The sequence below is a fragment of the Saccopteryx leptura genome, chromosome 3 (genome assembly GCF_036850995.1).
Source record: "Saccopteryx leptura isolate mSacLep1 chromosome 3, mSacLep1_pri_phased_curated, whole genome shotgun sequence".
NCBI lineage: Eukaryota > Metazoa > Chordata > Mammalia > Chiroptera > Emballonuridae > Saccopteryx > Saccopteryx leptura.
The window spans coordinates 219,020,077-219,032,086 of NC_089505.1; the positions used below are offsets into that span (position 1 = coordinate 219,020,077).

A 12,010-nucleotide genomic window follows, 5' to 3' on the forward strand; every position below is an offset into this window, starting at 1 on the left:
AATTTTATCAAACATTCAAAGAAGACTTGGTTCCTATTCTACTCAAAGTCTTCCAAAAAATTGAAGAAGAAGCAATACTTCCAAACACATTTTATGAGGCCAACATAACCCTCATACCAAAACCAGGCAAGGATGGCACAAAAAAAGAAAACTACAGACCAATATCTCTAATGAATACAGATGCTAAAATACTAAACAAAATACTAGCAAATCGAATACAACAACATATTAAAAAAATGATACATCATGATCAAGTTAGATTCATCCCAGAATCTCAAGGATGGTTCAACATACGTTAAACGGTTAATGTAATACACCATATCAACAAAACAAAGAACAAAAACCACATGATCTTATCAATAGACGCAGAAAAGGTTTTCGATAAAATACAACACAATTTTATGTTTAAGACTCTCAACAAAATGGGTATAGAAGGAAAATATCTCAACATGATAAAGGCCATATATGATAAACCATCAGCTAACATCATATTAAATGGCACAAAACTGAAGGCTTTCCCCCTTAAATCAGGAACAAGACAGGGTTGTCCACTCTCTCCACTCTTATTTAATGTAGTACTAGAAGTTCTAGCCAGAGCAATCAGACAAGACAAAGAAATAAAAGGCATCCATATGGAAAAGAAGAAGTAAAGGTATCACTTTTTGCAGATGATATGATCCTATACATCGAAAACCCCAAAGAATCCACAAAAAGACTACTAGAAACAATAAGCCAATACAGTAAGGTCGCAGGATACAAAATTAACATACAGAAGTCAATAGCCTTTCTATATGCCAACAATGAAACATTTGAGAACGAACTCAAAAGAATAATCCCCTTCACAATTGCAACAACAACAAAAAAATACCTAGGAATAAACATAACAAAGAATGTAAAGGATTTATATAATGAAAACTATAAACCACTGTTAAGGGAAATCGAAAAAGATATAATGAGATGGAAGAATATTCCTTGTTCTTGGTTAGGAAGAATAAATATAATCAAGATGGCCATATTACCCAAAGCAATATACAAATTTAATGCAATTCCCATCAAAATTCCAATGACATTTTTTAAAAAAATGGAGCAAAAAATCATCAGATTTATATGGAAGTATAAAAATCCCCGAATAGCCAAAGCAATCCTAAAGAAAAAGAATGAAGCTGGGGGCATTACAATACCTGACTTCAAACTATATTATAGGGCCACGACAATCAAAACAGCATGGTATTGGCAGAAAAATAGACACTCAGGCCAATGGAACAGAATAGAAAACCCAGAAATAAAACCACATATATATAGTCAAATAATTTTTGATAAAGGGGCCAACAACACACAATGGAGAAAAGAAAGCCTCTTCAATAAATGGTGCTGGGAAAACTGGAAAGCCACATGCAAAAGAATGAAACTGGACTACAGTCTCTCCCCCTGTACAAAAATTAACTCAAAATGGATCAAAGATCTAAACATAAGACCTGAAACAATTAAGTACATAGAAGAAGACATAGGTACAAACTCATGGACCTGGGTTTTAAAGAGCATTTTATGAATTTGACTCCAAAGGCAAGAGAAGTGAAGGCAAAATTTAATGAATGGGACTACATCAGACTAAGAAGTTTTTGCTCAGCAAGAGAAACTGATAACAAATAAACAGAAAGCCAACTAAATGGGAAATGATATTTTCAAACAACAGCTCAGATAAGGGCCTAATATCCAAAATATACAAAGAACTCATAAAACTCAACAACAAACAAACAAACAAACAAACAATCCAATAAAAAAATGGGAAGAGGACATGAACAGACACTTCTCCCAGGAAGAAATACAAATGGCCAAGAGATATATGAAAAGATGCTCATCTTCTTTAGTTATTAGAGAAATGCAAATCAAAACGGCAATGAGATACCACCTCACACCTGTTAGATTAGCTATTATTAACAAGACAGGTAACAGCAAATGTTGGAGAGGCTGTGGAGAAAAAGGAACCCTCATACACTGTTGGTGGGAATGTAAAGTAGTACAACCATTATGGAAGAAAGTATGGTGGTTCCTCAAAAAACTGAAAATAGAACTACCTTATGACCCAGCAATCCCTCTATTGGGTATATACCCCCAAAACTCAGAAACATTGATACATAAAGACACATGCAGCCCCATGTTCATTGTAGCATTGGTCACAGTGGCCAGGACATGGAAACAACCAAAAAGCCCGTCAATAGATGACTGGATAAAGAAGATGTGACACATATACACTATGGAATACTACTCAGCCATAAGAAATGATGACATCGGATCATTTACAGCAAAATGGTGGGATCTTGATAACATTATACGAAGTGAAATAAGTAAATCAGAAAAAAACAGGAACTGCATTATTCCATACGTAGGTGGGACATAAAAGTGAGACTAAGAGATATTGATAAGAGTGTGGTGGTTACGGGGCGAGGGGGGAGAGGGAGAGGGAAAGGGGGAGGGGGAGGGGCACAAAGAAAACAAGATAGAAGGTGACAGAGGACAATCTGACTTTGGGTGATGGGTATGCAACATAATTGAACGACAAGATAACCTGGACATGTTATCTTTGAATATATGTAGTCTGATTTATTGATGTTGCCCCATTAAAGAAATAAAATTATTAAAAAAATAAAAGCCTAACTACTTAGTTTTTACTGTTTCTGACTTAGCTTTCTGGTCCATACATTGGAAAGTTCCTTGCATTTTCATTTTCTGAGTGTGTTTTTAAATATCATGCCCTTAACATTATCTGCTGGAAATGTTTGATGATTTGGGCACGTCAGTGTCTAATCTATCTCAGTTTTTGATCATGTTGTTAGACTATGACTTCCAAATGCAAATTTTCCTGTGGTAATTAAACACAATTCTAATCTCATGTTTTTATAAACGGTTAAAGCTCACCTGAGCAATTTACACCACTGAACCCTAATTATTTATGTAGTTGACCAACTGATTGTATTCATATTACATGCACTTTACCTAATAAATTAATGATAAGAAGAGAAAAATTCTGAGATGTCCTAAATTAAATTAACACAGGGGGAGAGAAAGAGAGAAAGAGTAGTTGAGCAGTTAATAGCTGTGGGCCAACTAGCAACAGCCTGCTCATTTTCCTGAAGGGATGCTGGAGCTCCGAGTCAACTTTTGTAGTGAGCAAAAGATGCTGTTTTATCTTGTGTGTACAGGAACTCTCAAGACTGTTGCCTGGACTGATAAAAAATAGTCAACATTTCTTCTTAAAGGACTGTGCACCCAGCCTAGAACTGTCTCCATTTCACCTTTTCCTGCTGCCCATCTGTAACCAATGTAAATTCTTTCAAAATGACTTAGATCTTTCTTCCCCGAAACACATGTACAAAAGGATGGGTCAACTCCAGGAGGGCATACATGTTGCCTCCTCCACTAACCCTATTGTTGGTGGAGTAGACTACACACCCAGGGCCTCGACTTGGTCCTACTGTGGCTAGCATTTGGCTCAATAAACCCTTTCTTTCAGAAAAGCTTTTGTAGATTGTCCCTTTATCATTATAAAATGTCCATCTCTGTCCCTTGTTACCTTTTTTATCATGTAATCTATTTTTTCAGATATAAGTTTTCTCAGGGTGTCATTTGCTTCAAGTATCATTTTTCACCCTTTCACTTTGAGTCTTATTTGTCCTTGCAGCCAAGATGTGTCTCCTGAAGGCAGCATATGGCTGGGTTTTGTTTTTTTGATCCTGTCAGCAACTCTGTGCCTTCTTAATGCAATCTCCATCAAAATCCCAATGACATTTTTTAAAGAAATAGAACAAAAATTCATCAGATTTGTATGGAACCACAAAAGACCCCAAATAGCCAAAGCAATCCTCAGAATAAGGAACAAAGCCACAGGTATCACCATCCCTGACTTCAAATTATACAATAAAGTGACAATAATTAAATTAAAATGACAAAAATTAAATATGGCACTGGCAGAAAAGCAGACACACAGACCAATGGAACAGAATTGAGAGCCCAGAAATAAACCCACATGTACACGGGCAAATAATTTTTGACAAAGGAGCCAAAACCACAAAATGGAGGAAAAAAAGCCTCTTCAATAAGTGGTGCTGGGAAAATTGGAAAGCCACATGCAAAAGAATAAACTATTTTTGCACCATCCATAAAAATGATCTCAAAATAAAGACCAAAATACAAGACCTAGAACAATAAAATACACAGAAGAAAATTTATGGACTTTAGTCTTAGGATTTTATGAATTTGACCTCAAAGGTAAGGGAAGATAAAACAAGCAAAAATAAATGAATGGACTACATCAAAATAAAAAGCTTCTGCACAGCAAAAGAAACTGACAACAGCCCTGGCCGGTTGGCTCAGCGGTAGAGCGTCGGCCTAGCGTGCGGAGGACCCAGGTTCGATTCCTGGCCAGGGCACACAGGAGAAGCGCCCATTTGCTTCTCCACCCCTTCGCCGCGCTTTCCTCTCTGTCTCTCTCTTCCCCTCCTGCAGCCAAGGCTCCATTGGAGCAAACATGGCCCGGGCGCTGGGGATGGCTCTGTGGCCTCTCCCCCAGGCGCTGGAGTGGCTCTGGTCGCAACATGGCGACGCCCAGGATGGGCAGAGCATCGCCCCCTGGTGGGCAGAGCGTCGCCCCATGGTGGGCGTGCCGGGTGGATCCCGGTCGGGCGCATGCGGGAGTCTGTCTGACTGTCTCTCCCTGTTTCCAGCTTCAGAAAAATGAAAAAAAAAAAAAAAAAAAAAAAAAAGAAACTGACAACAAAACAAGGAGGCAACCAACCAAATGGGAGAAGATGTTTGCAAACAACACCTCTGATAAGGGGTTAACATCCGAAATATATTAATATAAAGAACTCATATAACAACAACAACAACAATCCAATCAAAAAACGGGCAGAGGACCTAGACAGACACTTCCCCCAAGAAGACACACAAATGGCTAACAGATACATGAAAATATGTTCAATTTTACTAGCTATCAGGAAAATGCAAATCAAAACCATAAGGAGACAGCACCTCACACCTGTTAGAATGGTTACTATTAACAAGAAAAATAATAACAAATGTTGCAGAGATTATGGAGAAAAAGAAACCCTCTCATTCACTGATGATGAGAATGTAAACTGGTACAGCCATTCTAGAAAACAGTATGGTGGCTCCTCAAGAAATTAAGACGAGAGCTACCATATGACCCAGCAATCCCTTTTCTGGGTATCTATCTAAAAATTTGAAAACATTTTTTCGTAAAGAAATATTTACCCCTTATGCTCAATGAAGCATTATTCACAGTGGCCAGGAAATGAAAACAACCAAAATGTTCTTTGATATAAGATTGGATAAAGAAGATGTGGTACATATATACAGTAGAATACTACTCAGCCATAAGAAAGGATGAAATATTGCCATTTGCAACAACATAGATCTTGAGAATATCATGCTAAGCAAAATAAGTCAGACAGAAAAGTCAATAACCATATGATTTCACTCGTAGAATATAAAACTAAAAGTAACAAGTGAACAAACATTTGTTGGTTACCAGAGGGAAAAGGGGGTGGGGGAGGTAGAAGAGGGTAAAATGGGGGATAAATGGCAATGGAGGGACACTTGACTGGGTGTTGAACACATAATGCAATATACAGATGGTCTATTATAGAATTATACACTTGAAACCTATAATAGTTTTATTAAGCAATGTCACTCCAAGAAATTGAATAAAATAAAATAAAAAAGCTCTGGTTCATGAAAGTTGCTTTGTCTGACACTGGCTACTACCCTTGCTACCTAGGGCAGTGGAGAATATGAGGGATGAGCAGGTGGTGAGGACCAGGAGGAGAGCATGCATGGGGCTGAGTGCCCACCGCAGCTGTTGGGAGAGGAGAAAACACACATCCCACATCCTCCTGGGCCACCCTTAACCTTTTGTACATAATGATCTTGGAACATGTTCAGGAAATGAAACAAAAAATGTGGACTTGGCTTTCTACCCCTAAATTCTACATCCAAGTTAGCTTATTGAAGACCAGGTGGTCCTCAAAAACCATAACTCATTTTCCCATTTCTCTGAGATGTCTACAGAGGTATTGAGTAGACCTTGTCTATACCCTGGTGAAATCAGGGCAGGGCAAGCGGAGGAGAGGAAGATGAGGACGGAACAGTCATGGCATCTGCACAGTGCTTTCAGTTCTTTGGACGAATGTCCTTAGGAGAGATCATAGCTGGATCCTAGGAGGACCCCTGGAAGACTGATGTCATGACTCATTTTTTATGATAAGGGAGCTAGGACTTGGAGACATAGAGCACCGTTTAATGTTCTGACTTTGGGTGGGATTAGTGGTTTTGTCTGTCCCCTTAGCCGGACTGTAAGTAATCTAGTCTGAGGGCAGATCCCTCGTTCTCACCCACTGCTGCACCCAGGACTAATGTGGGGCTTCAAACACATGCTCTCAGTGCTCAGTGAACAGCTGAAGCTGGAAACAGACAGCAAGCCGAACTCTTGAAACCACATCTCCTGCCTTCCCGGCTTGTCCTTGATACATATTTTTTTCCCTAAGAGCCTGAATGATTTTCAGTATCTTTTCCATCGATTCTCATTTGTCATTTCCAGCATCTCAGGAGCATTCTAGGATCTTATTTTTATTCATCTGCTTTTCTTGTTTCTCCTTTTAAATTGATGCTGGGAATGAAAGTAATATTTGGGCTTTAGTGCTAGGATTGGGTGAAGGATGACAGGGTGTTTTTTCCTGTGTAAGAATTGTTTATACTGTTATAAAAAATATAGCATGTTAGAGGAAAAGAGCTTCCAGGAGGGAATCGCTATTATTCTTTGCTTATTATAATTTACAAAAAAAAAAAAGCTTCTTTTTTCTGGAAGCAGACAACCACCAACAGTTCCAAATACAGGGGCTTAGGCAAAAAGACTCATTAATTCCATTTGCCTTAGCTTTCTGACATCTTGGATGCAACTCCATTAGCATTGTTCATTCTAATGTTCAGAAGTCCCACCAGGACCCAGGGGTCCATTCAAAGTTAAGCTGCAATTCCCTTTGAGAGGGCAACATTTAACTGACCACATGGTATCAGAAATGGTTACACTAATTTAGAGGCATAGCCCCTTCCACCTGTGGACTGTCCATTCCACAGCATCCCTCCCCATATCAACAGAGTCCACACTTACATGTCATCGAAGACAAGTTTCTGCCTCTTGCAGTCCCGGTGGCTGTTGGAGCCTGGAGACCATGGCTCTGTCTGTGGCCGTGACTTGTGGAGAGTGTTTTCTGAATTGTGATGAGCTGCTTTCTAAACAACAAACAACACACCAGTTTTTGAGAAACTGGCCATGGGGCTGGAGGAGCAACCTATTATACAGACTACCTAGTGTTCTTTAGTCTATGTTAGAATCGATGGTGCTTTTGTTTAAATAAAGAAAAGGAAATATGTGCATTTTAATTCTCAAGCTGAGGGCTTTCTTATACAAGGCTGGGCAAAAGTAAGTTCACAGTTGTTCACCTAGAAAATAATACAATAACCAATATATAATAATACAAGAAAAAACACTGTTTCACATACTCTCAACTGTAAGCTTACCTCTGCCCAACCCTCCATGTTGCTCAATGTCATTCTCAGAACAGCATCAAAAGAGAAGTCCTAGTGTGGCCACTCTCACAGATCCAGAAACTATTGTGTGGCAAGGTTAAATAACTGGTCCAAGCTCAAGCAGCTACTGTGGAGGGAGGCTCAGGGCTTAGCAGTCTGACCTGACTTTTCTCAGTTGGCTAAACCAGTGGCTCTCCAGCTTGACTCTGCATGAGAATCATTCAGGGTCCTGTTATCGCGCAGACAGCCAGGCCCACATCCAGCGGCTCCGGCTCAGGCGCCAGTGGCCAGGAGCAGAACCTGGGAATGGGCATTTCTAACACACTCCAGGTGATGCGGACCTAGGGACCACGCCTGCAGAGCCAATGGGCTGTCACCAACAGTCCCTCATAAAAGAGAACCTGTTCAGATCACAACCTGACTGGTTCTCATTTGCTGTCAGTTGATTAGAAAAAGCTAGAGGGAGTGACTAGAAATTATTTAAAATGTGTTTTTAAAAAGGAACATGCCTGATCTGTGAAAAAAATTGAGAAATTATAAATCTTGAGGTTACAAATATTTATAAAGCATCCATTGTGAGTGTAAGACATGGATCATAAAACAACTGTCTTTGGTTATGAAATTCAAATCAATTCTTCTGAAGTAATTAAAATGAATGCATACAAATGCTTCTCAAAATACAGACTGCTTGTCTGTGTGGATCCAGCCTCCCTGTTGCAGGGCCTTTGCTCTGTGACTTTCCTTGTTGACCGGCACGTGGTTAGCCCTTTTGTACGCTGCTCTCCCTGGTTCCGGTTCTGCGCAGGCTTGGACTGACCTTCTCAGATCACCACTGCTTCTCTGCTGCTTGGCAGAGAGGCTGGCGCATGGGGAGTACTTGCTCAATGAGCATCCGTTCAGTGAAAGAGTGACTAAATAATTTCAAGCCTGTAATTTTTTATGTTTTTTACAATTTTTTGCACAGCATACAATTTTTTTCTTGTGATATAAGGATTTAGAAGCAAAGAAAAGTTTTGTTTGTTTTTAAATTTGAATTGGTAGCTTTTTATTTCAGGTTTTTCTAATATGGTTTTCTCAGACTCTTGCAGCTTAGAATGAAAGATAATTGTTCCCAAATGAGGGTGCATTTCCTGATGATACAACAAGATTTAGGTTCTTGCAAGATCTTCTACCAACTTGATCTTATTACCCCATGGGATAGAGCAGTAAATGCTGTGTACCCGTCTCTCTCGGCAGGGCCCTAGGCTCCTGTTTCATCCTTCCCCACTGCTCCTGACAGGCACAGGGACTTGAGCGCATGTGTGGGGAGTCCTGGAATGAACAATGAACCCCAGAGGGTGCTTGGTCCCAGGCCACAAGCTGGTAGGCAGAGGGGGCCGTGGTAGTGTTGGGCTTAGATAACATCATCTCATTTAAATCTTACCACACTGTTTTGCAAATGAGATCTGTTTTGCAAAGGGCCCAGAGAGATGAAGGGAGTGACCAAGGTCAGTGGACCCCAACCCCCTGCCGTTCCTCAGGGGAGTGCAGGGTGCTAGAATCAACTGAGGAAGTCACTGCAAAAGGGATGGTGGTGGGGGGTCCCACTCTGTAGCTGCTACACTGGTCACCCAGGTTGCAGTGTGAACCCCAACATTCTGGCCTGGGGTTTCTATTGCAGGCTTAGCTGTCCTGAGGCAAGGAATCTTTTCAAATGGAAAGGTGGGTTAATTTACTTTGTCCCATGGTAGCATTACTCTGGCGCTATTTCCTTCAGAATGGGAAACGCAGTTCTGTAATGAGGGAGACTTGGCTTCCCGGGCAGAGCAGAAGGGGTTCCCTCGGTGGTTTCCTCTTCCGCAGCCCTCCCTTTGGCGAGGCGAGGGCAGCCCCTGGCCAGGCCTTCCCAGAGCAGCCTTAGGGATCCCTTCTGGAACCTCAAGAGCATGTTCAGACTGTGCTGGGCCAGAGACAGGCAGAGCACAGGGGTGTGTTCAGCTTCATTTTAGTTTGAATTGGGACAAGAGCATCAACGTACCGTGAGGTCTCCGGCATGAGACTGCAGCTGGTTCTCTGCCTTCAGTTTCTTGCTGGAGGTGGTGGAAGGGAACAAACCACTGCCGTTGGACCTGCTGGAAGACGTCAGGTCCTCACTGGGGTATTTGTGCTTAGAGACATCGGAGAGGGGTGAGATGGGCGACCGGAGCAGTTTTTCATTTTTATTTATGGGTATTGCCAAGCTGAAAAAGAAAATCACAGTAATGGAATGTTACACAGCCAGCTCAGCAAGAGGTCAATGTTTTATATATGATCCAAACCTCCTATTTAAAACCATCTGGTAAGAAGATGTTTATGGGGAAATATTATACCAGGAAACAATTTTATGGCATTAGGACCATAACAAACAATAAGCAAATTTCACTCGTTGTTTCTTTACTTGTCCTAAGGGATGAAGAGTAATGTTGGAGTTAAATAACTAAGGCTAATAAGACTTTCATCTCTCAAGTTTTTTGTCCAAGGATCTCAGAATGCACAACAAACTTCTTCCTGTTCTAGTAAGTGTAAGGAGCAAGTAATGAGAAAGTCAATCAAGTGTTATACATGTTCTTCACTTCTAAAAGGGCTTTTGCTAACACCTGATCTTATACTAATTGTTATATGGAGAATAAAAGAATCACAGAATAACCTGCAAAGCAAGAAACAAGTTTAATTGTGAGGTTTCTGAGCTAACCAGGCATTAATCAAAATAACACAGAATAGAAAACTCATCAGAAATTAAAATTTCAGATTCTTAGCTCCTTATTTTAGCTTCAAAACTATTGTCTATAGACTCTCCCCCAAAATTACCCATCAGAAAGGGGAGTCATTTTTAATTTTTAATTTTTATTTTTCGAGAGAGTGACAGGAAGGAAGAGAGATGAGAAGCATCACCTGGTAGTTGTGACACTTTAGTTGTTCATTGATTGGTTTTCATATGTGCCTTGACCAGTGAGGGTGTTTGAGCCAATCCAGTGACTCCTTGCTCAAGGCAGTGACCATGGGCTCAAGCCAGCCAGCAATCTTGAGCTTCAAGCCAGTGACCATGGGATTATTTTGATGATCTGCACTCAAGCAGGCAACCCTGTGCTCAAGCTGGTGACCTTGGGGTTTTGAACCTGGGACCTCAGCGTCCCAGGTCGATACTCTATCCACTGTGCCATCACTGGTCAGGTTGCAGTTATGACTTTTTAACTGTATGTGTTGGCTATCACTATAAGCCATTAAAGTCACTTCAATAAGCAATTTCCTTGGTTGTGACAGTGTAGAAATTATAAACACAGGCCTCAAATGATAAAGCTAATGTTTTCAAGATTATGCAAAAAGACATGTTTAGCGATAGAATTGTAGTGATAGATTTCTGGTTCAAAAAGCGTTAGACATCTGACAACCCAGAAATAAACAGAGGCGCCCTGGGGAGCTGCCTCGGTGATGAGGAAGGCGCTGATACTGAAGACGGATGTGAACAGTTTAAATAGAATTGTCTCTTGACACATGAGTGAAAATAGTTCTAAGTCTCTGTTATTTTACCTATATGTTATTTTAATGTTTTAAAATTAAAAAAATATTTTATTGATTTTCTAGAAAGAGAGAGACAGAACTATCGACCTATTACTGTATGTATTTTGGGGATCAAACTCACAACCCCTGCATATCAGGATGACGCTCCAACCAACTAGGCAATCTGACCAGGGCTACGTATGTGATTATAAATGTTCACAGAATACTAAATTATTATATTCAATGTTGTTATGCACATATGATTATTTTTCTTCATCATTATAAGTTTATACAGTCAAGTTAACCAAAGAAACTTTCTTTGTATCTCTTTTCGGGATGGGTGATCACTTCATATAAGGGGGTTGTCTTATCACATGGGTATAACTTGACAGCAGCCATCACAAATCCAGAAGTACACAGATCACCTTTCCTAGAAAGTGCTCAAAGCACTCTCATATGCATTGTCTCGTTACTTAACACAAAACCACCAGAGGGAGCTGGCTCTGCCAGGCAAGAGTGTACATAACCTGTGAGCCGTGAACTAGGATGGAAGAAAGTAACATCCTCATTTTAATTAACCTCTCATTGAAATTGGGCATCTTGAATACTGTTTATTATCATCGCTACTTAGAAATCATGGTGGTTACCAGATTTGCTAGAAAGGTTACTGAATACACAGAGAAGTGAATATATAACTGTATCACACATTTGAAAGACCATTTGGAACCACATTTTTTCTATTCATTTCCCCAATACTTGGGATACTGTCCACCTGCACAGAGTTTGTGAACAAGGCCAGCTTCATGTGCAGCTCTCCCTCCAAGGACCCTCGCCTCCCTTCCCAAGGTGATTCTAATACTGCAGCAGCCCCGGTTCACATGTTCTTGCT

General features: G+C 40.4%; 1 protein-coding gene across 7 annotated transcripts in view; it reads right to left on the reverse strand.

Annotated features, from left to right (window-relative positions):
• AFF3 (ALF transcription elongation factor 3) overlaps positions 1 to 12,010 on the reverse strand; it is a 729,890-nt gene that overhangs the window by 43,665 nt on the left and 674,215 nt on the right. For all 7 annotated transcript variants that reach the window (XM_066377560.1, XM_066377559.1, XM_066377558.1 and 4 more), the window contains 2 exons: positions 9,623 to 9,824; positions 7,187 to 7,308 (listed from right to left, as the gene is read on the reverse strand). In XM_066377560.1, coding sequence (XP_066233657.1) covers positions 7,187 to 7,308; positions 9,623 to 9,824 — 324 coding nt within the window. The remainder of the gene's footprint in view (positions 1 to 7,186; positions 7,309 to 9,622; positions 9,825 to 12,010) is intronic.